The 26,040-nt window shown below is 34.6% G+C and overlaps 1 protein-coding gene across 1 annotated transcript in view; it reads right to left on the reverse strand.

Annotated features, from left to right (window-relative positions):
- The window catches only part of LOC136041198 (thioester-containing protein 1 allele S1-like), a 169,761-nt gene that overhangs the window by 100,629 nt on the left and 43,092 nt on the right, over window positions 1-26,040 (reverse strand). Inside the window, exons 5-6 of the mRNA XM_065725770.1 lie at window positions 23,304-23,355; window positions 11,519-11,649 (exon numbers count right to left, since the gene is read on the reverse strand). Of these exons, the coding sequence (XP_065581842.1) occupies window positions 11,519-11,649; window positions 23,304-23,355 (183 nt within the window). The remainder of the gene's footprint in view (window positions 1-11,518; window positions 11,650-23,303; window positions 23,356-26,040) is intronic.

A 26,040-nucleotide genomic window follows, 5' to 3' on the forward strand; every position in this document is an offset into this window, starting at 1 on the left:
AAGTTGAGGTTTTGGCCTGTTACTAATATTGGTTGAACAGCCTTTCTGTTCATCTTCCAAACATCCAAACCCGGTTTGAATTGGATATGATTTACTTATTGTGAATGAGAAAACTACGATGTTGGTATGTTTTAGTTAAAAATTTCATATCTAGAGGTGGCTAGGGGTTAGGTTAAGTTAGAATCGGTTAGATTAGGTTAAGTATTTAATATAATGTCATCTGTGCGGCTTGCTTTCCATAACTCTTTATCATAGTTTCCATAATTTTGTTTCTAAAGTAATATATTATCGTCATGTTCTGGTATATTTCATTAGGATTACCCTAACGTCACTTCTTGAGGATGTTCTGTTGAACTGACAAGTGTCGTAACTTTTTCAGGTAAGGAGCTTCGATATATTGGAACCTCAAAGTATTGAAATCATATAAAATAACCCACTGAAGAAGTAACCGGAGCACAGATTGCTTACTTTTCAGCTGCCAAATATGTACCTAAACTATAATTAAACTATTTGGCTTTGCTCCCAATCGTGCTGCGATAAAAATGTTAGCTACTAAAACATGTTTGGGTATATGGAAAAGCCAAAGTTTAAGGCTGAGCGGTGTTAAATAATTAAAATAGAAACAGGTTACGCAACGTCTGCACTTTCAAAGTAGTAATTAAAACTATTTGGAATGATGTATTGTTGAATGTTGACCCGCCTAAATAAAATGTGGTTATTACAGACAAGGATTGTGAAATTAAAAATGAAGTTATAAATGTAATTGTTCTGGTTAAAAAATGACAAGGATTCGGTTAATTGGGTTTATTCATTCAAATTTGCCATAATTTGTCAAGCGCTTCAAAACTATTGATGGATTGAATTTGAAATATACCCAGCCACCCTGGAACAGGGTGTTTGTTCTCCTTCATAAGGGCAAAAAGTAGTAATACTCAGAAAATATCTCCCTTGTCCTTGCTAAAAACTATTTCCAGAGGGGAAAGAAAGTATCGGGCTTTGTTCAACATAACAAATTTATTTAGACAACATTAGTTTGAAACAGCTCTTTCAAATAGAGCTTGTAGCGGATAAACTCTAAAGCCATACTACAAAATTATTTAAAACATAACAAACTTGTACGGAATACATTCTTCAAAAAAATTCGCCTAACGACTCGGTTTCGCATTATGTTTTTTGTGATTTGGTTTCATGTCTTAACTGCAGAAAGGAACTATCTCTCTTTCTTTACTTTTTTAAAAGTTAAATTAACTAAGTTATTTCAAACTCATCGACAAGCTCTGCTTCTTGTTTGTATTATTAATTATGTTGTTTCATTGTTTAAAATAAAGGATTTTACGGCATTTAATTGAAGTTTGTTATTCCCAAAACGGACTTCGTTATTTTTAATTATATTAATTTTGTTCATTATTATCTTGATCGCGTTTTCTTTAATTTCCACGTTTTATTTCATTTAAGTTTTATATCTATTATATAGTTTTATTTTAACGGTTTTTGTTGTTTTTCCGTAATTTTTCCAGCTTTACTATAGACCAAAACATTAAAGAATTTGAGACTCTTCTGGCTACGGTGGTAGGCTACGGTTTAGAATTGGTATCGTGCCTAATAGGATGCAGGGGTGGATTTATAGTAAAATTTTGGAGGGGCCAAGTGCGAAAAAAGTTGCAATAATTGACCAAATTGAGTGAAAATATAAAAAATAGAGAATAAGGGCACCAGAAAAAATCTTGGGGGCCCAGGGTCTTCCTGCTTCCTGGATTCACCAATGGTAGGGTGGAGTCTATCAGACAATGTGAATCTAGCTCCTCTACCATTCATAACGTACATATTTATCACAGAGCGTTTCTACTCGAGCCTATTTCTTAGATATATTACCAGGCTGATTAACAGTAGCTATGGATCAAGTTTACTTGGGATAAACAAGCAGTATAACTGTAACCTAAAGAGAATTAAAGCACCCCCTTGTTGTAGAAGTGGCAGTTCTTAACAAAAAAAAATGCTTAAGAGAGATAACCTATCGTAATAAAAGTAGGCACCAATGCCCTTTTATATTTAGCCCAATCCTGTTTTACATTGCGACATATTTCATTTTCGAAGCGTTGCTACACAACGTTAAGCTTTTCCATAAACAAGGTCTGGGTTGAAGCGGGATAGCAGCCCCACTCACTCAAGGAACAACATGAAATACGGTATTAAAATGTACGCAAATCTAATACATTGGAACCACCAGTAATGTAAGATATTTTTTTCTTCAAATGAAAGAAGATTAGCCAAAATCAATTTCAGCAGTATTAAAACTGATACTGAACTGAGATGATCCTGCGTATAAAGAGGACTAAGGCCGCCTCAGCAATCTGCTCTTTAAGCAACAGTTTGATTTATTATTTTCTCAGCAGTTGCACAGCTTTAAAACACCACTTTAAACCTTTTTTCATTCGCACATTTTTGGAAAAGAACCAATTTATGGGTACCGATCTTATATCATAGAAAGTTTTTTAATTATTTTCGATTATTGCGAACAAAACAGAAGAAAATAGAAGGCTGTTTTAATGCAAAGCAAAGTTCGCTTCAATTCAAGTCAATGGCAAATCTCTTATTCGTGTCTATATATATATATATATATATATATATATATATATATATATATATATATATATATATATATATATATATATATATATATATATATATATATATATATATATATATATATATACATATATATATATATATATATATATATATATATATATATATATATATATATATATATATATATATATATATATATATATATATATATATATATATATATATATATATATATATATATATATATATATATATATATATATATATATATATATATATATATATATACAACTAACAACTCACTATAGCACCAAGCCGCCTGTAGCCAACACAGCTACGCACGCTCCACCTCCATCCCCGTCTATTCAAAGCCTTCTTCTTTACACCCTCTCAGGAAGTTCCCATTTCCTTTAAATCTTTGTCTATGACATCCTACCATCCCAGACGAGGACGACCTGCTCTCTAGACGGTTTAGCCCTAGACGGTTGGCCGGAAAAGAAAATCTTCGGCAATCTGTCATCCTTCATCCGCAGAGAGTACTCTAGCCATCTCTGGCTTTCTTTCGTTATAGCCCAAGAAAGCAGGATTGAATAACACTTTTCATACAGCCTACTGTTTGAAATACGGTCAGTCAGCCGGGTACCCAGGACAATCCTTAGGCAATTTCTTAGGAAAACATCTAATATAACTTCATCGGCTTTTCGGAACGCCCATGCTTCAGAGCCATATTTGACCACTGTCATCACTGTACCTACCAATATTCTAATCTTGGCTTTTAGACTTATCTTCCTATTCTTCCAAACTTTTTTTTAACTGTGAAAAAAGACCCTGAGCCGTGGCTATTCTACCTTTAACGTCTTCACTGCTCCCACCGTCTTTACTAATAATACTATCAAGATACGTGAAGCTGCCCACCTGATCAATCTTTTCGTTACCCAACATCACCTTTTCATCTTCACTTGTTCCTAGCCTTAGCGACTTAGTCTTCACTTTAATTTTCACTAGAGTGAAAATTTGGTTGACACATCCTCTACCTTTTCTAAAACCGCACCGTTCTTCTCTTAAAACTTTGTCTACAGCATCACTCAGTCTAAAAAGTATCATATTACTAAGTAATTTGCTACAGAGACAAGACTAATGCCTCGATAATTGTGACACTCACTCTTATCACTTTTCTTATACAGTGGTTTAATTAAGGTTTTCGTAAAATTGTTAGGTCCTTCCCCTTTTTCAAAAACCATATTTGTAATCTTCAGTAGCTTATTTCTAACCTCAGAGCTACCATATTTAAGAAACTCATTTACCAAACTATCAGCACCAGGAGCCTTATTATTTTGTAATAATTATTTTTCAATTATGTATAATATATATATATATATATATATATATATATATATATATATATATATATATATATATATATATATATATATATATATATATATATATATATATGACTGAATATTTGTGCTTTTTTATTTGATAGAATTCGTGGGGCCAAATACCTCTAAGCATTTGATTTGCCACTAGTCTTTCACATCACTCCATCACGAGGCTTTAGACGACTGTTGAACCTTCTTTTGAAAAAGTTGAAGGGAAACTTTTGTCGTCAAATGAAGCTGTTCTTCAAATTAAATAAAAAAAAACAAGTTTTTTTAATGAAAGTAAGGAGCAACATTAAAACTTAAACGAACAGTAATTACTCTGTATATGAGTTTGACTCTTTCTCTTCAATCTATTTTCAAAACAGTAAGAAGCTTTAGCGTAAAGAGCAGGGCGTTGAGGAGGAAAAGCACCTTTCATATACAGAGTAATTTCTGTTTAAGTTTTAATGTTGCTCCTTACTTTCATTTAAAAAACATGTTTTTTTTATTTAATTTCTGGACTTTTTTGAACTAATGCATGTTTTGGTGCATGTTTGGCTCTCCGCACATAAATAATTAAAACGAAATTTGCATATTAATTAATTGCAATTAATCGAAAGATTTTGAGAAAAAAGGAGCGAGGGAGGAAGCCCAGTTGCCTTCCAAGTTTTTGATTACTAAAAAAAGTAACTAGAATTTTTAATTTAGTTACAAACGTTTTCATTGGCAAAATATATACGTAACTTACGAATTAACTTACGTAACGTACTTCTATAATCGTATGTTTTTATTGCGTATATGAGGGGGTTCAACCTTCGTCACTCTTTACACTAAAGCTTAAATTTTGTCCCAATTCCTTAAGAATGACCTTTGAATCACAAAGGCCGTAGAATAAATAGTTGAAATTACTAAAAATACTTTAGCGTAAAGAGTGAGGTATAACGAGGAGGTAAACCCCTCATATGTGTAATATTTTTTGTTCGTTTTAAGTTTTAATGCTGCTCCTTACTTTTAGTACAAAAAACTTTTCATATTTGTTTTTTCACTGTTCTTTCAAACAATGCAGGAAAATCTTGCGCCCCTTCATTGAAATTCTCTCCCCCCATGAGAAGTTTCTCCATGGAAATATCCTCCCACGTAACCCCCCCTCAACTCTCCCCCCTAAATCAAAAAATCCCCCTGAAAACGTCTGTACACTTCCTACTATATGTAAACACAGGTCAAAGTTTGCAACTTGCAGCCCCTCCCACGGGGACTGCGAGAGAGGAAGTCGTCCCCAAAGACATAATTATTAAGTTTTTCGACTATGGTGAATAGAATGGCTATCTCAGAATTTTGATCCGCTGACTTTTGGGAAAATATGAGCGTGGGAGGGGGTTTAGGTGCCCTCCAATTTTTTGGTCACTTTAAAAGGGCACTAGAACTTTTAATGTCCGTTAGAATGAGCCCTCTCGCGACATTCTAGGACTACTCAGTCGATACGGTCACCCCTGGGAAAAAACAAAAAAACAAACAAATAAACACGCATCTGTGATCTGTCTTCTGGCAAAAAAATGCGAAATTCCACATTTTTGTAGATAAGAGCTTGAAACTTCTACATTAAGGTTTTCTGATACGCTGAATCTGATGGTGTGATTTTTGTTAAGATTGCATGACTTTTAGGGGGTGTTTACCCCTATTTTCTAAAATGGGGCAAATTTTCTCAGGCTCGTAACTTTTGATAGGTATAACTGATCTTTTAAAACGTATATATTTAAAATAAGTATTAAAATGCGATTCTTTTGATGTAACTATTGGTATTAAAATTCCATTTTTTAGAGTTTCGGTTACTATTAAGCCGGGTCGCTCCTTACTACAGTTCGATACCACGAACTGTTTGATACTCTGTTCTGTTCTCCACGTATCAGCCTTGAGAAGATCGGACCGAGATATGTGCCTTCGTGTATGTCTTTTCGGTTGGACAACGGGGGAAGGGCACAATATGAGACAGCTTTATAGAATAAGTTGAATTTATGTTCGTGTAGAAAACAGCCATCGAAACTGCATCAAATTTTTTGCTTCACAAACACCAAAAACAAGAAGAAGAAATAGGGAATTTCTCAAGACAGTGGGAAACAAATTAGAATGAACATTTCGGCCCTATATCCAAGGGCCGTCCTCAGCAATACAAATAAGAAAAAACAACTTACAAGAGGATAAAATCAATAAAACTAAAATGAACAGTTTTCAAAACAGTCCCAGTATCCTTACCTTAGGTAAGTTCAACCAGGACTGATGAATAAATTGTTATGAAACGAGGCAATTCATTGAAATGAAAAAGAATGATTTAAAAACACGTTTTTAATGCCAGCCTGGCTTTTTTCGCTGCTGATCTTATAGGTCTATTCGTGACAGGTTCTGTGTTAATATCTATTGGTTTCTTATAATATTTCGTAAAGTCATTTTTAATTCAATTTGTGTATTTAATTAAATTTCACTAGAAATCTTAATAAATTATGTACACAAAATAATCTGTATGTTGTATTTACCAATAATTTGAAAATCATAAAACTCCTAAATTCTGGTAAAGATAAGACTCCAGTTACTCGCCAAAGAGGTGTCTATCAAATACCATGCGACTGTGGCAAACTCTATGTAGGGAGAACCCAACAGAATTTCGAGAAACGCCTACAACAACCTAAAGATGATATCACCAAAGCTCTGAATTCTAATAATATTAAATAAAAAAAAACAAGTTTTTTCAACTGAAAGTAAGGAGCGACGTTAAAACTTAAAATGAACAGAAATTATTTCGTATATGAGAGGGACTGCTTCCTCATCAACGCCCCACTCTTTACGCTAAAGTTTGACTCTTTCTCTCAGATCTTCTTTTTAAAACATTAAAAAACTTTAGCGTAAAGAGCGGGGCGTTGAAGAGGAAGCAGCCCCTTTCATATACGAAGTAATTTCTGTTCGTTTTAAGTTTTAATGTCGCTCCTTACTTTCAGTTGAAAAAAACTTATTTTTTTTTATTCAATTTCGGAACGTTTTTGAATCAATACATGTTTTGATTTTGGCTCTCCGCAGAGGAATTTGCATATTTTTTTGTTTTGGCCAAATGGTTTTCTTATAATTTTGATCGAATGATTTTGAGAAAAAAAGAGCGGGGAGGAAGCCTGGTTGCCCTCCAATTTTTTGGTTAATTAAAAAGGCAACTAGAACTTTTAATTTTTTACGAATCTTTTTATTAGTAAAAGATATACGTAACTTATAAATTAGCTTACGTAAAGAATTTTTTATTCTCATGTTTTTATTACACATATGAGAGGGTTCGCCCCCTCGTCAGTACCTCTCTCTTTACACCAAATCTTAAATTTTGTCCCAATTCATTAAGAATGACCCCTAAATCACAAAAGCCGTAGAATAAATAGTTGACATTACTAAAAATACTTTAGCGTAAAGAGCGAGGTATTAGGAGGAGGTGAGCCCCTCATATGGGTAATAATTTCTGTTCGTTTTTAGTTTTAATGCTGCTCCTTACTTCCAGCCGAAAAAAAAAACTTTTTCATATTTATTTTTTCATTGTTTTTTTTTTTTTAAATAATGCTAGTAAATTCTGCGCTCCCTTCATGAAAATTTTCTTCCCCCATGAAAAATTCCTCGATGGAAAGTTCCCCCAGTATATCCCCCTCTTCTCAACCCCTCCCCCAACCAAAAAATCCTCCTGAAAACGCCTGTACACTTCCCAATAACCATTACTATATGTAAGCACTGGTCAAAGTTTGTAACTTGTAGCCCCTCCCACGGGGACTGTAGAGGAGTAAGTCGTCTCTAAAGACATAGTTATAAGGTTTTTCGACTACGCTGAATAAAATGGCTATCTCAGAATTTTGATCCGTTGACTTTGGGAAAATAATTAGCGTGGGAGGAGGCCTAGGTGCCCTCCAATTTTTTTTGTCACTTAAAAAGGGCACTACAACTTTTCATTTCCGTTAGAATGAGCCCTGTTGCAACGTTCTAGGACAACTGGGTCGATATAATCACCCCTGGAAAAAAAACAAAACAAAAAAACAAACAAACAAATAAACACGCATCCGTGATCTGCCTTCTGGCAAAAAATACAAAATTCCACATTTTTGTAGATAGGAGCTTGAAACTTCTACAGTAGGGTTCTCTGATACGCTGAATTTGATTGTGTAATTTTAGTTAAGATTCTATGACTTTTAGGGGTTGTTTCCCCCTATTTTCTAAAATAACGCAAATTTTCTCAGGCTCGTAACTTTTGATGCGTAAGATTAAACTTGATGAAACTTATATATTTAAAATCAGCATTAAAATGCGATTCTTTTGATGTAGCTATTGATATCAAAATTCCATTTTTTAGAGTTTTGGTTTCTATTGAGCCGGGTCGCTCCTTACTACAGTTTGTTACCACGAACTGTTTGATTACTTCTGTTTCTTTTGATTCTGCTTTAAGCAGCTGTGCTTTCGAAAATCCTAGCCACAAAATACTTTTTGAAGAATCCGCCATTATTAGCAATGATCTAGGCATAAAGCAAGTAGTTCGAGAAGCAATTGAAATTAGACTTAAGATTAATAATAATATTTCCTTAAATAGGGATTTAGAAGAAAATTCACTGAAGGCTCTATACACAAATTTAATTAAAAATGACCTAACGAAATTTTACAAAAAACCAATAGATATTAACACAGAACCTGTCACAAATAGACTTATAAGATCAGCATTGAAAAAAGCCAGGCTGGCATTAAAAACGTGTTTTTAAATCATTTTCTTTCATTTCAATGAATTGCCTCGTTTCATAACAATTTATTCATCAGCCCTGGTTGAACTTCGCAAAGGTAAGGATGCTGGTACTGTTTTGAAAAACTGTTCATTTCAGTTTTATTGATTTTATCCTCTTGGAAGTTGTTTTTTCTTATTGTTTTGCTGAGGACGGCCCTTGGATATAGGCCGAAATATTCATTCTAATTTGTTTCCCACTGTCTTGAGAAATTCCCTATTGTTCTTCTTGTTTTTGGTGTTTGTGATGGAAAGGCAGTGTGGTCTTCGTCCACAGGGAGTTATGGGGGACGAATGAAGCCACCCTATTCTGGATTTCTTGAAGCAGTGCCAACAACATTTCCCGAGCTCCAGCATACAGCGGACACCCACACTTGACGATGTGTCTGATGCAAGACTCGTAAAGCAGGGTGATGGAGCTGAACAGTAGAAGGTAATTGGAGCCAAGAGTGAACCCTATCTTTCTTACCCAGTTTCTCACCCAGTGAAGGAGGGTTTTCTAAGAGATACTCTTGGAAAAGGGCATTCCAATGAGACGAAGGTTGTCGACTTTATTTATAGCGTTATTCATTAAGGTGAAGTTTGGTTGAATGTGTGGCACTTTCGATTGGGATATTAGATTTTACAAAATACAAAATCATGAAGCCGAGTCCCCTAGAAAATGTGAAAACCTGGTACTTATTCACCAGCAATAAATAGTCCGTATCGCATGGCTTTATTATGGATTAGAACTGCCAACCACAATGTCAAAACGTTTCTATTCATCATGTTTTACCCTATTTATATTTTGTCAGCGTATCCTGTCAGTAGAGTATAATTTAGAGTCTGAATCGCGTGTTCTTGTTTGTAAATAGACCTTCCTTTTTTACCTTTTTTTTAACTGTTACAAATGCCAACAATTTTGCTGTAATCCACGTGTGAGAAGTCCACTACATTCTCTTATGAATATTTATGAAGCTGCTGATATAAACTTGTTTTAAAGAACGTATGAATATAGAAAGTTTTTCTAGATGCCATATAAGTTGCGTCTAACTTTTGACGATACCCGGTTAATTCAGTTAACATTACAAAATGGATCTATTAATCTATTACTTAGGAAATATAAGAGCTAGATAATTCAAGTTCTAATAATTTCTTTTTGCATTTTGTTTCGTTGAAAAAGAAGCTTGATTATTTCCATATCTTCTGTCCTAGTCTACTCCTAACAGTTGCTGATGTTCACATCGAATTGAAACGAGAAACTTGACAAAGCTGCATTATTTAGTGATAGATTTTCAGAGAGGAATGCAGGGGAGGGGTCCAGGAACGACCCTTGCTCTCCCTCCCTGATAACCTCTTATGTTTAAGGAATTTATGTTTATTAACATAACATATTTTAACGCTTTTATTTTCCCCTTTCACTTAATCTAATAATTTGTTAGTGATACTTGCAATGTGTAATTTTTTTTTGGTTGATGATAATTTACCTAAGAAACATATAAGTTCGTCGGAAATTATTGAAATTATTGAGAAGCTGAATTTATTGATTAGTAATGAATATAAATTATTGAGAGGTTGGCATAACTTCCAAAAAGGGAAATAAAATAGATTATTTTGTATATAAAATTAAAGAAGTATCGAAAAATTGCAGTTGTCTTTTATTTTTGAAAGTGGGTGGGCACACATCCCCTCTGCCCTGAACTATATTATAAGCCTACAATTTCATCCAATCCTGTATTTTCATTCTTTTGAAAAAAATGTAATTACGGCTTATGTCAAAGAACAGTTTGGCAAGCAGAGACCTCCAGGCACAGGCCTTCCCAAATTATAACAATTATTTTTTCTCGTAGTTTCCTGTAATTTTTCTGTTCGTGATATTTTACAGACATGCTCCTATCCCGAAATAAATTCCTATGTATACATCAACCAGGGGGTAGCCAATTTGTGTTTTACAAGTCAAACGAAGCTCTCTAATCTCTATAATGGGGCTTGTGGAAAATCGTTCTTGTTGGACAATTATCCCTGTTGGACACTAACTTTCTAACACCTGGACAGGTTAGACTTTATGTTTTATGTGGCTTTCACATTAAGATAGACCATCTAACTCTTTACTCTAGTCTAGATTATCCTAAGGATGTTTTTGTTAAGTCTCTTTGCCCACCCAATTGGTTTTCTAAGGAAACACTCGAAGTAATTCTAACGTATCAATCACTGACAGGAGATAAAAGGATTCGGAAACATTTTCCTAAGAGCAATCAAAACCACAACTAAGGATCCAAATTCACAAGCTGTACAAATCATTGGGGACAGGACAACTATCAAGACAGCATTTTATACGGTGATAGCCTGTTTAAAACTTCTTTTTGTTTGGCTAGTTTTCCCATGTCGACTGAGACAGAGTTTGAATGGTCCTTCCATGTTGTTGGGATGGGCAGTTCAGGTCCTTATATATCCTTGCCCCCTCTTGCTAAGTCACCACCTAGAGCTTTAAATCCTTAAGTATAATTTTATCGATGTCTCAGATCGCTAGTCAAGAACCTACCTGACTAAATGACTCCCCGAGGGTCCTGCTAGTTTTCAATATTTTCCCAGAGGATGGAGGCAAACATTAAGAAGAAAATAACCGTGAATGAGGAATTTTTAAACTATCAAATCTTATTATATTTCAATAGTATTCATATTCTAAAACCAAAAAAGGGGGGTCCAAATGCATGGTTTGTCCCTTCAGGGGCACCTATGCTCTAAACGAAATTCAGCTATGTTGAGTCACAACAGAGTTTTCAAAACTAAGGGTAGTTATATTTACCTCAAATTGTGGAATAAAATATTGTTCGACAATAAAGGTAGAATTATGAACTTGCATTCCAGCTTGAACTCGGATCGTCCATGTTCCCTCTTTCGGTAATGACGGAAGTTTGTAGCTCAAACTAATAACACCTAAGGATACAAAGTGATTTATAAAACTATGAAGAAACATAACTAGGCCTGTTGTGTTACAAAGATGTCTAGTTACGTTTGTTGTTTACTTTAACTGGGATGGAATTACACAAGTGGGTTAAAAGAAGAACCTTCAATTATTAAGCTAAATCACTATAAACCATATCAAGGTTTCCGTTAGTTTTTAAGACCATTAATCTCAAATTGTCTGACAAACTGTACAGAATAAATGGGTTTAGTCCACGTCCAAAACAATAAGATATAACTGATAGTATCAGTTTTGCATTACAACTCTCTAGAAGGAAACTATGAAATTCTGGAAATAACTTCAAAACATAGTAGAACACATAGTTTTAAAATTAGTAAATGCGGACCATTAAACTCTAACCACAATATCCCCCTTGATATATATATATATATATATATATATATATATATATATATATATATATATATATATATATATATATATATATATATATATATATATATATATATATAAATATATATATATATATATATATATATATAAATATATATATATATATATATTATATATATATATATATATATATATATATATATATATATATATATATATATATATATATATATAGTGCTACTCTTTACTTCCCGCCGTTTTTTATCGTTTTGCCGTTCAAACAGTACGTGGTAACGAACTGTAGTAAGGAGCGACCCGGCTCAATAGTGACCAAAACTCTAAAAAATGGAATTTTGATACCAATAGCTGCATCAAAAGAATTGCATTTTAATGCTGATTTTAAATATATAAGTTTCATCAAGTTTAGTCGTAACCATCAAAAGTTACGGGCCTGAGAAAATTTGCGTTTTTTAGATAAAAGGGGGAAACACCCCCTAAAAATTATACAATCTTTACGAAAATCACACCATCAGATTCAGCGTATGAGAGAACCCTACTGTAGAAGTTTCAAGCTCCTATCTATAAAAATGTGGAATTTTGTATTTTTTGCCAGAAGGCCGATCACCGTTGCGTGTTTATTGTTTTTTTGTTTTTTTTTCCAGGGGTGATCGTATCGACCCAGTTGTCCTAGAATGTTGCAAGAGGGCTCATTCTAACGAAAATGAAAAGTTCCAGTGCCCTTTTTAAGTGACCAAAAAAATTGGAGGGCACCTAGGCCCCTCCCACGCTAATTATTTTCCAAAAGTCAACGGTTCAAAATTATGAGATAGCCATTTTATTCAGCGTAGTCGAAAAACCTTATAACTATGTCTTTGGGGACGACTTACTCCCCCACAGTCCCCGTGGAAGGGGCAACAAGTTACAAACTTTGACCAGTGCTTACATATAGTAATGGTTATTGGGAAGTGTTCAGGCGTTTTCACGAGGATTTTTTTGGCTGGGGGAGGGGGTTGAGAAGAGGGGGATATGCTTTGGAAATTTTCATCGAGAAAAGTTTTTTTCAGTTGGAAGTAAGGAGCAGCATTAAAACTTAAAACAAACAGATATTATTACCCATATGAAGAACTCACCTCCTCCTGATACCTCGCTCTTTATGCTAAAGTATTTTTAGTAATTTCAACTATTCATTCTACGGCTTTTGTGATTCAGGGGTAATTCTTAATGAATTGGGACAAAATTTAAGCTTTAGTGTAAAGAGCGAGGTACTGACGAGGGGGCGAACCCCTTTATATATGTAATGAAAACATGAGAATACAAAAGTTCTTTACGTAAGCTACTTTACAAGTTACGTAAATCTTTTACTAATAAAAAGATTCATAAAAAATTAAAAGTTCTAGTTACCTTTTTAATTAACCGAAAATCGGAGGACAACTTGGCTTCCTCCCCCGTTCTTTTTTTCTCAAAATCATTCGATCAAAATTATGAGAAAGCCATTTAGCCAAAAAAAAATATGCAAATTTCGTTTTAATTATTCTTCTGCGGAAGCCAAAATCAAAACATGCATTGATTCAAAAACGTTCAGAAATTAAATAAAAAAAAACAAATTTTTTTAACCGAAAGTAAGGAGCGACATTAAAACTTAAAACGAACAGAAATTACTTCGTATATGAAAGGGGCTGCTTCCTCATCAACACCCCGCTCTTTACGCTAAAGATTTTTACTGTTTTAAAAAGAAGAATTGAGAGAAAGAGTCAAACCTTAGCATAAAGATCGGGGCGTTGATGAGGAAGCAGCCCCTTTCATATACGAAGTAATCAAACAGTTCGTGGTAACGAACTGTAGTAAGGAGCAACCCGGCTAAATAGTAACCAAAACTATAAAAAATGGAATTTTTATGCCAATAGTTATATCAAAAGAATCGCATTTTAATGCTGATTTTAAATATATAAGTTTCATCAAGATTAGCCTCACCCGTCAAAAGTTACGAGCCTGAGAAGATTTGCCTCATTTTAGAAAATAGGGGGAAATACCACCTAAAAGTAATAGGATCTTAACGAAAATCACACCATCAGATTCAGCGTATCTGAGACCCTCACTGTAGAGGTTTTAAGCCCCTATCTACAAAAATGTGGAATTTAGAAATTTTTGCCAGAAGACAAATCACGAATGCGTGTTTATTTGTTTTTTTGTTTTTCTTCCCCAGGGGTGATCGTATCGACTCAGTGGTCCTAGAATGTCGCAAAAGGGCTCATTCTAACGGGAATTAAAAGTTCTAGTGCCCTTTTTAAGTGACCAAGAAAATTGGAGGGCACCTAGGCCCCCTCCCACGCTCATTTTTCCCCAAAGTCACCGGATCAAAATTCTGAGATAGCTATTTTATTCACCATAGTCAAATAACCTAATAACTATGTCTTTGGGGACGACTTACTCCACCGCAATCTCCGTGGGAGGGGCTGAAAGTTACAAACTTTGACCTGTGTTTACATATAGTAATGGTTACAGGGAAGTGTACAGACGTTTTCAGGTTTTTTTTGGTTTGGGGGGAGAGTTGAAGGGGGGGGGGGGTACGTGGGAGGATCTTTCAACGGAGGAACGTTTATTGGGGAAGAGACTTTCAAGGGAGGGGGCGCAGGATTTTCTAGCATTATTTAAAAAAAACAATGAAAAAATAAATATGAAAAGTTTTTTCTACTGAAACTGAGGAGCAGCATTAAAACTTAAAACGAACAGAAATTATTACGCATATGAGGGGTTTACGTTCTCGTTATACCTCGCTCTTTACGCTAAAGTATTTTTAGTAATTTCAACTTTTTATTCTACGGCCTTTGTGATTCAGGGGTCATTCTTAAGGAATTGGGACAAAATTCAGCTTTAGTTTAAAGAGCGAGGTATCGACGAGGGGTGATCCCCCTCATATACGCAATAAAAACATACGAATATAGAAGTTCGCTACTTAAGTTAATTCATAAGTTACGTAAATTTCATACTTTTGAAAACGTTCGTAAAAAATTAAATGTTATAGTTGCCTTTTTAAGTAATGAAAAAATTGGAGGGCAACTAGGCCTCCTCTCTCGCTCCTTTTTTTTCAAAATCTTCCGATTAAAACTATGAAAAAGCCATTTAGCCCAAAAAAAATTAATATGCAAATTTCGTTTTAATTATTTATGCGTGGAGAGCCAAGATAAAAAAAATGCATTAATTAAAAAACGTCCAGATATTAAACAAAAAAAAACAAGTTTTTTGAAATGAAAGTAAGGAGCGACATTAAAACTTAAAACGAACAAATTACTATGTATATGAAAAGGGATTTTCCTCCTCAACGCCCCGCTCTTTACGCTAAAGTTTTTTACTGTTTGAAAATGTAGAGTTAAGAGAAAGAGTCAAACTTTAGCGTAAAGAGTGGGGCGTTGAGGAGGAAAAGCCCCTTTCATATACAGAGTAATTTTTGTTCGTTTTAAGTTTTAATGTCGCTCCTTACTTTCATTTTAAAAAAACTTGTTTTTTTTTGTTTAATACATTAATAATAAGAAAAAAGCTGCACTATTGAAATTCATTGAGTAAACATAATTTGGGCATAAGTAAACATAATTATATATGCAAATTAGGTATGAGAGAGAGGTAAAGTCTAGTAGTATGTATTTGTGAATGATATAAGTGATTGTTTTAAATGTTTCAAACTAGTTCCCAGAATTTTATGGTACTTCCTTTTGGAGACCTTCATCACTATTTAGTTTAATACTTTCAATAAATTCTTAGATATTTCTAGAAACTTGTAGAAGAAATATGACCGTTAAGATTATATAGAGCCACTATGTCGCATTGATCGATGATTGTAACCTAAGTAGGGACTCTTTAAACCTAATCTGGCATTTGTATTTTTTATTAATGCGTCTATTTAAGTAAGGGCCTTTGAACCAGTTCAACCGGAACCTCGAAAATTTCTTGTTTTTGTTATAATTCCGCATGATTTCTAAGTAAGTTGCCTCCTTTTTGAAATTTCTAAAATAGTCCCTTCTCCCCAAAAAAATCATGCGTGCGTGCATATATTCACTTAATTATTTTGGAAATAATTTCTAGCTTTTGGGAAGTTATTTTTGATTTTTACATTCTCCTTAATATGCGTAGCTGTCATTTCCCACATGACTAATCCAATTTTTTTGTGGAAAGTCATTTTCATTTTTATGTGCTAAACGGAAGTGTGGTAATAGGCTAAATTCAGAAACAAAAACGAGCAAGTTAATCTAATGTTGCTAAGATCCGGAAGCTTTGAAAAGAAGCGTCAATCTTATTATTATGTAGGGAGAGGGAGAGATATTGTGAACTTTTTTCTTAGTTTTTTTTTAACTGAATTTACAAAAAAATTCCACAATTAAGGGGGGGGGGCAATTTTAGTTTTCTTTGATTTTTCTAATGAGAATAAAAAGAATATATGTTTCAGAATCGATTTTTGAAAACCTCTACATCCCTCTGAATTGGTGCCCTTGAATGTAAATCTCAACGATATAGTAGCACTTTGTTATTTTAGCACTTTGAGTAAACAAAAAAAAAAAAAAACAAGTTTTTTCAGCTGGGAGTAAGGGGCAACATTAAAACTGAAAACGAACAGAAATTATTACGTTTATGAGGGAGGTCGCTCCTCTTTAAAACCTTGCACTTTACGCTAAATTTTTTTAGTACTTTAAAAAAGCTTCTTTTCTAATTAAACGAACAGTGTTTCGTGAGTCGTTCTTAAAGAATTGGGACAGAATTCAAACTTTAGCGTAAAGACCGTGGTGTTGAGGAGAAGCAACCCTTATGTGCATTATAATTTCTGTCTGTTTTCAGTTTTAATAATGCTCCCTACTTTCAGTTGAAAACACTAGTTTTTTATTTAGTTTCTGATGGTTTTTTAAGTAATGCCAGGAAATCTAGAAACACCTCCACGGATAAATCCGTCCTCCCCACGGACTTATTCTCTAGACATTTCAATCCTGGTAAAAATTTACCCCAGGCAATCACCCTTAACATGTCCACGCGTAAAATTGAGTCAGCAATGAGGGTAGCAAAACATGAGAAGAATTTCATACAATAATTCTGGCAGATTCTCCTAGTGTAAAATTTCTCCTAATTTCTCTATAAAATTCCCCCTGGGAAATTCCCTCTCCATGGAATATTATCCCCGTTGAAAATTACACCAGCAGAAAATTCTCCCCCCCCTGGAAAATGTATGCAATTTTCTCAACAAAAAATACTATACGTAAAAAATGGGCAAATTTTGTAACTTTAAGACCTTTCCCTACTTTCTGGGGGGGGTCGTGATATATCCAAAAACATAGTTATTTGACCTTTCAACTATGCTGAACAAAATGACTATCTTAAATTTTGATCGGGCCATTTTTAGAAAAAATAGGGACGTACAAGAGCACTAGAGCACCCTCCAATTTTCCGACCACTTAAAAAGAGCACTAGAACTTTTAATTTCCGTTTGAATGAGACCTCTCACGATATTCTAGGACCTCTGGGTTGATACAATCCCCCTGGAAAAAAAAACACAAAAAAACAAACAAATGAACACATTTCCGGCGGTCTTACTTCAAAAATACAAAATTCTACACTTTCCAGATACGAAGTTGAAACCTCTACAGTAGGGCTCTCCAATACGCTGAATTTGATGGTGTATTCTCATTAAGATTCTATGACTTTTAGAGGTCTTTCTCTCTTTTTCGAAAATCAGGCAATTTTTTTCAGGCTCGTAACCTTTGATAGGTAAGAATAAACTTTATGAAACGAACATACTTGAAATAAGCATAAAAATTCAATTCTTTTGACATATCTATTGATATCAAAACTCTGGTTTTAAAATTTTGGTTATTATTGAGCCAGGTCGATCCTTACTTGCAGTTCATTACCAGGAACTTTTGGTTTATTGTATTTATCTGGCCTATAATGACAACTGAAATTCATATGTGTAAAAAAGAGCCCATTCAAAAAACATACAAAAAATAAAAAATTGAAACTAGAACAAGCAGATAGATTAATGCATATTTGAAGACGTGGCAGCTGCTTGAACCTCTCAAGCAGCTCCTCTTGTTTTAGTGTGCAACAGCGGCTTTCTGCAAAATTAAATAAAAAAAACAAGTGTATTTAGCTGAAAGTAAGTAGCGACATTAAAACTTAAAACGAACAAAATTACTTCGTATATGAAAGGGGCTGCTTCCTCATCAACGCCCCGCACTTTACGTTTGACTCTTTCTAAAACTAAAGATTGACTCTATCTCTCAACTCTGCTTTTTAAAACAGTGAAAAACTTAAGGGTAAAGAGCGGAGCGTTGATGAGGAAGCAGCCCCTTTCATATACGAAGTAAATTCTGTTCGTTTTAAGTTTTAATATCACTTCTTACTTTCAGCTAAAAACACTTGTTTCTTTTATTTAATTTCTGAACGTTTTTGAATCAATGCATGTTTTGATTTTGGCTCTCCGCAGAGGAATAATTAACACGAAATTTGGAAGTTTTTTTTTTTGGCTAAGTGGCTTTAGAATGACTTTGAGAAAAAAAGGAACGGTGGAGGAAGCCTAGTTGCACTGCGATTTTTTAGTTACTTAAAAAGGCAGCTAGAACTTTTAATTTTTTACGAATGTTTTTATTAGTAAAAGATAAACTTAACTTATAAATTAGCTTACGTAACGAACTTTTGAAATCTCATGTTTTAATTACATATATGAGGGGTTCACCCCCTCGTCAGTACCTCGCTCTTTACACTAAAGATTAAAATTTCTCCCAATTCATTAAGAATGACCCCTGAATCACAAAGGCCGTAGAATAAATAGTTGAAATCACTAAAAATACTTTAGCATAAAGATTGAGGTATTAGGAGGAGGTGAGCCCCTCATATGCGTAATAATTTATGTTCGTTTTAAGTTTTAATGCTGCTCCTTACTTCCAGTTGAAAAAACTTTTCATATTTATTTTTTCATTGTTTTTTTTTTAATAATGCAAGAAAATCCTGCACTCCCTTCATGGAAATTTTCTTACCCCGTGACAAATTCCTTGATGGAAACTTCCCCCAGCATATCCCCCTCTTCTCAACCCTCTCCCCCCAACCAAAAAATCCCCCTGAAAACGTCTGTGCACTTCCTAATAAGCATTACTATATGTAAGTACTGGTCAAACTTTGTAACTTATAGCCCCTCCCACGGGGACTGTGGGGGAGTAAGTCGTCCCCAAAGACATAGTTATAAGGTTTTTCGACTACGCTGAATAAAATGGCTATCTCAGAATTTTGATCCGTTGATTTTGGGAAACAAACTAGCGTGGGAGGGGGCCTAGATACCCTCCAATTTTTTTGGTCACTTAAAAAGGGCACTAGAACTTTTTATTTCCGTTAGAATGAGCCCTCTCGCAAGATTCTAGGAGCACTGGGTCGATACGATCACCCCTGGAAAAAAAAACAAAAAGACAAACAAACAAATAAAGACGCATGCGTGATCTGCCTTCTGGCAAAAAAATGCAAAATTCCACATTTTTGTAGATAGGAGCTTGAAACTTCTACCACAGGGTTCTCTGATACGCTGAATCTGATTCTATGACTTTTAGGGGGTGTTTACCCCTATTTTCTAAAATAAGGCAAATTTTCTCAGGCTCGTAACTTTTGATGGGTAAGACTAAACTTTATGAAACTCATATATTTAAAATCGGCATTAAAATGCAATTTTTTTGATGTAGCTATTGGTAACAAAATTCCATTTTTTAGAGATTTGGTCACTATTGAGCCGGGTCACTGCTTACTACAGTTCGTTACCATGAACTGTTTGATATAAGAGCTTAACATGCAATTTTTCAAATCGATCTTCCAATCTCGTTTATTTGAGTGTTCATTATTTCGACTTACAGATAAATTGTACTCTAATTCGAATAGCAGGAGGTTAAGGGCGTTCCCATCCCTTTAAACGCAAGGGGACACCTAATTTTAACTTGTATTTAAAATACTTTACTTTATAAAATACTTTAAAATGTTTGGTGAATACTCGATTCATTATTAATAGTTGATGCATGTTAAGTGTGGGTCGAAACTCCTCAATAGCATTTCTTGCTTATGAAGAAACATGCTTATATTATCATTTCCTCTTTTGTCCTTCGCGATTATCTCATGTGTAAAAATCGGAAAAAAAGGTGATCACTATAGACCAATAAATACTATTCAATATAATATTAAAATTCAGTGAAATAACTCAAAAGCACAATAAAATTGTTAATATCTTAGACTATTGCAAAAAATTTCACTCAGAAACCGGGCATGTAGCCTACGCAGAAATTTTTGTAGAGGAGCGGCAAATACTGGAACTTTAATTTTGTTTGATAATTTGAATACGAAGTGCCCAAAAACTCCTGAAAAATTTGGGACTATAGGAGGGGTTCAAGGTTGCAAGACCCATGGAAATTCACTCAGCTAAATTTCACTCGATGGCTTGTCAAATAATAATTTTTATAGCAAATTTGCATTCCTATTGCAAATTCACATAAGCGTTTGTAATTGGTAAGGTGGTTCTATACGAAAAGGTGCCAACTTTTCACCACCTAGTGTGCATCTCAGAGGGCCACGTGTGCCGTACGGTTCCGGCAAGTTCGGTACATTTTCCAAGATGCTTGGCATTGCACACTTCCTCCACTCTTCGTATAAGCCATCTGGTGTGATTTCTAGAATTGGGTGCCCCCTTAGCTCTAAGTTTGACAGTGAAATTTGGTACTCTCTTTCTACAGTATTTCTACTTTGGATCATCCTCAACTAAAACAGTGACCTAATTTACCAAATTTTGGGGGGCAAAAAACGAACATAAATTATTCCGTATATCAGGGGGGCTGTTCGATCTCCTTACGCTAAAGTTGCAGTAAAATGTTTGCAATGATTAAAAAAAAAATTGCTGCTGTGAAAGATCCTTATTTCCAATCTAACAGCCACCGTCTTTAAGCAGTCTTTCTTAAGGAATTGGAGCAAATAGCCAAGCTTTAGCGGAAAAGCGGGGGGCGGGGTTGAAAGTATTCAACCCCTCTGATATGCTGAACAATCAATTCTCGTTTCATTATACAATCTCACCCTTTAATTTTTCTAATTTATTATTTAAACTATTTGATTAGTTGTATTTAAATTTGTACTTGTTACTTGTGTTTATTTCATTTTCCTTGACTCCCTTCTAGATCCATTTCTATATTTATTTGAAATGGTAATAGAGAGTTGGACAATTTAGGCATTAAAATGTACTCTTTAAGGCATCTGGCCCCCCTCCCTTGCCTAAAAAATAACCCTCCGCCCCTCTTCAATACGTGAAGTGCAACTATACATCAATGTACAGAATTTTACGGAAAATCAAACAAATGGACTTCTTTAAATCCAAAATGTAAAAAAAATTTCTTAGCAGCTATTTATCTTGTATATACTGTGTGCACCTTTTTAGTAATGAATGCACCTTAATGCTTTTTCTAAAGATAGGAGGCTAAATTACAGATTTTTTCAATATTTTAAAAGTGATTGGCTATTTCAGAGTTTTCGACCGATGCAATGTGGCCCTGTTTGGGACAGAATTTCGGTTTGGTTTCATAAAGTTGTGAAAACACCACTTCCTGTGGAACGTTTTCGGCTACTTAAGCACCTAGAACTTTCCTTTTGCTCTAATGAGCTCTCTTCTGATTTCCTAGGACCATCGGTTCGACAAGATCCTCCTGGAAAAAAACTATACAAGACATTATAACCTTCGCAATATGTTTGTCTGATAGTAATGAAGGACTCTTTTAGAAAATTCTCGGGATCGCATCTTTTTGTTTGGAACTGCAAACATTAATGAATTCTGTATAATTGGAATCAATATGAACAGGTAATTTTTCGATACATTAATTCTTATCATATCTCCTTATTTTAGATTTTGATTACTATTAGTCCGAGCCTCTGTTTACTTACAGTTCGCTATCATGAACTTTTTCATGTTCATTAGAGTAATTAGTGCTATGTACGAAAATAATCCTGCTGCCGTTAGCTAGAAAATGAGTTTAGCATCTGGTTTTGTCTTATAGCAGGAGCTAAGTAGGGTTGCATCCTTTTCCCCTTTATATGGATTATTTTTATGAAATTGGTCTAAGCAAGACGGCTAAGGCTACGGGAGGTCATGGAATCAAACGTAAAGTCAAAACTCTCTTACACTAAAATTATGCATATGATATCAGTGCCCTAGTGGCCTAGATGTAAATGTTAGCAAACGATTGAAATTTTGAGTGTCCAGAGTGCAAGAAAATGTTTGAAAACTAATGCTAAGAAGTTTAAGTCACTTAGAGTATAAATAAGTGTAGATAAAGAGGTGCTACTGAGTAATGACAAGACCAATCAAGTAGATAGCTTCACTTACCTCGGTAGTATTATTAGCCATCCATCTATGGCCAGATGTCATGAAGAAAGATTTAAAGTATATTGAAACTTCTTGAGAGGGGGTGAGGAGTGAAACTTAGAGTGAATTGGGGTGAAGGAAGACCGTGCGGAGGTGTGTAGGACTCAGGTGACTGTGTGCTGCAGTGAATTGTTATTAGTGGGGGTAGTAGTGGTATTCTAATTGATTTCATTTTAAAGAGTCCAGCAAAGGCTGCGATGGAGCCTCCTACGAAATAGGAAGGTAAATCTCCCCTAGACCTGAATTTTTCAGGTCCTAATTCAACTTTTTAGCAAGTACTGAGTGCCCAAAACTTAAAACTGAGCAGGAGAACATCTCACTGCGCATAGAAACAACTGCCTGTGAAGGAAATTAAACATTAAACAGACGAATAGTATACCCAAAAATAAATTTGCCAATACACAAGCCAGACCAACATATCTCATGTGATCAGACAAGGAAATTTGCAGTGCAGGGGACCAACATTCCGAATGCCAGCATTCATGTTTTCCAACATGCTTCTCCAGCAGCAGCCAAAGGGACAAGAAGCCGGGAAGGGTGTAAATGCTTCAAAGGACAATTAAAGCGATACCTGAATATTTCTCACACAAGTATCTTCCCAGAGTGGGAAGACATTTTCTCCGTCTAAGTGATGATCGGAAATTCTTTGCCGACGCCCTCTGAGCCTCCCGAGGTGCAGGAACATCTAAGGTCTAAGGTGAGCTTGAATTCAGAGTGTACATTGACACAAAAATAAACTTCCTCAAATTTAAATATTATTCGCTACAATAAAATAAAACATTTGAAATTCGAGGTGATAAACAAACCTAAAATAAACGGATCGAGGCTTATATTAAAACAAGGAAATTAAAGTAACCTTACCTGCAGTGCTGTATCTCGAAGGCCAGCGTCGCATTATATAACCATCAGGATTCTGAAAGAAAATGGTGGTTTGTAAGTTATATATAATTTGAAGAAAACTAGTTAGAACAATTCAGTATATACGTATATACATCCACGTATCTATCGAATCAACTCAGTAGACGTGGACCATTTGGAGGGTGCACATAGAATATTTTTGGGAAAGTAGACCTAATTTAGAAATAGTTTTCGAAAAGATTTTTTCACAATAAGCGTCATTTTTTTATAAATGTTATGGAATGTTGCCGTTTTCATAAAATTTTCGCTTCAATTGGGAAGGGGCAAACAGCTCGTCTGCCCGTTCATTGGTGCTTTTATTTTGCAGAGGCTCGATTTTAACTTTTTCCATTTGATAACACATTTTCCAGTTCTATAGGGCTTGTGAAGAGCTTTGAATCCTCTCTTTGGGGTGGGGGGGAGTAAAAAGTCAATGCATTGTATTTTATAAAAAAAAAATCTATAAGAATATTTACAACGTAGATAACTTCGAAGACCACACTGCCTTTCCATGACGAAATTAAAACAGTTCAAAATAGGGATGATACCTTTTTATTGACAGTGAATAGATATAAAATTATTTAACTGGATATTTCGAACACATACACAGTGTTCATCATCAGCAGTAAAACTAAAAGACATGAATAAAAATAAACAAAATTTATAGTCTTTTAGTTTTACTGCTGATGATGAACACTGTATATGTGTTCGAATTATCCAGTTAAATAATTTTATATCTATTCACTGTCAATAAAAAGGTATCATCCCTAATTTGAACTGTTTTACTTTCGTAATATTTACAACAGTTTCAACTCGAGAGGAAACTTACGGCAGCTCCAGCTACGCCCATGGACCTGAGCGTATTTTATAGCCTGGATAAAATAGTCTATCAAACATTATTATAAATTAACAACATGCTTGGAAAATTGCAAATTGAGACCAGCAAAGATTCAAAATAAATTGAAACTAATTTATTTTCAGAAGAAGGGCTCGCTTAAGTCGGAATATTTCTTCTTTTTTTATTTAAGAGAAAGATAAAGGCACGCAATAAAAAAAAAGGTCCTTTATAATTTAATTTTTGCTTCCGCTGTTATTTTCAGTAGATCTATTTTCAATGTTAATCAAACAGTTCGTGGTAACGAACTGTAGTAAGGAGCGACCCGGCTCAATAGTAACCAAAACTCTAAAAAATGGAATTTTGATACCAATAGCTACATCAAAAGAATCGCATTTTAATGCTGGTTTTAAATATATAAGTTTCATCAAGTTTAGTCTTACCCATCAAAAGTTACGAGCCTGAGAAAATTTGCGTGATTTTAGAAAATAGGGGGTAACGCCCCCTAAAAGTCATAGAATCTTAACGAAAATCACACCATCAGATTCAGCGTATCAGAGAACCCTACTGTAGAAGTTTCGAGCTCCTATCTACAAAAATGTGGAATTTTGCATTTTTTGCCAGAAGGCAGATCACGGATGCGTGTTTATTTGTTTTTTTGTTTTTTTGTTTTTTTTTTTCTTTTCCCCAGGGGTGATCGTATCGACCCAGTTGTCCTAGAATGCTGCAAGAGGGCTCATTCTAATGGAAATGAAAAGTTCTAGTGCCCTTTTTAAGTGACCAAAAAAATTGGAGGGCACCTAGGCCCCCTCCCACGCTAATTATTTTCCCAAAGTCAACGGATCAAAATTCTGAGATAGCCATTTTATTCAGCGTAGTCGAAAAACCTTATAACTATGTCTTTGGGGACGACTTACTCCCCCACAGTCCCCGTGGGAGGGGCAACAAGTTACAAACTTTGACCTGTGCTTACATATAGTAATGGTTATTGGGAAGTATACAGGCGTTTTCAGGAGGATTTTTTTGGTTTGGGGGAGGGGTTGAGAAGAGGGGGATATGCTGGGGGAACTTTCCTTCGAGAATTTGTAATGGGAGAAGAAAATTTCCATGAAGAGAGAGCAGGATTTACTAGCATTATTTAAAAAAAACAATTAAAAAATAAAAGTGAAAAAGCTTGTTCAGCTGGAAGTAAGGAACAGCAATAAAACTTAAAACAAACAGAAATTATTACCCATATGAGGGGCTCACCTCCTTCTAATACCTCGCTCTTTACGCTAAAGTATTTTCAGTAATTTCAACTACTTATTCTACTGCTTTTGTGATTCAGGGGGTCATTCTTAATGAATTGGGATAAAATTTAAGCTTTAGTGTAAAGAGCGAGGTACTGACGATGGGGCGAATCCCCTCATATATGTAATAAAAACATGAGAATACAAAAGTTCTTATAGGGACGTGTGGCCGTACCTTATTTTGTAAATAACTCTACTCTAGATAAACTATGGTGGTCATGTCAGTGAACGTGTGGTAAACAGCGATGCAAAAATTTTGAAAATAAGAGCTGGGATTTTTATGGAAACTCCAAATATATACGTTGTCTAGACTGGAGAAACCTGAGAAAAGTTATTCGCACAAAATTCGAAACAAAGCTAATTTATAAGTTACGTAAATCTTTTACCAATAAAAAGATTCGTAAAAAATTAAAAGTTCTAGTTGCCTTTTTAATTAACCAAAAAATCGGGGGGCAACTAGGCTTCGTCCCCCGCTCTTTTTTTCTCAAAATCATTCGATCAAAATTATGAGAAAGCCATTGAGCCAAAAAAAAAATATGCAAATTTCGTTTTGATTATTCCTCTGCGGAGAGCCAAA

The sequence above is a fragment of the Artemia franciscana genome, unplaced genomic scaffold (assembly GCF_032884065.1).
Source record: "Artemia franciscana unplaced genomic scaffold, ASM3288406v1 PGA_scaffold_1179, whole genome shotgun sequence".
NCBI lineage: Eukaryota > Metazoa > Arthropoda > Branchiopoda > Anostraca > Artemiidae > Artemia > Artemia franciscana.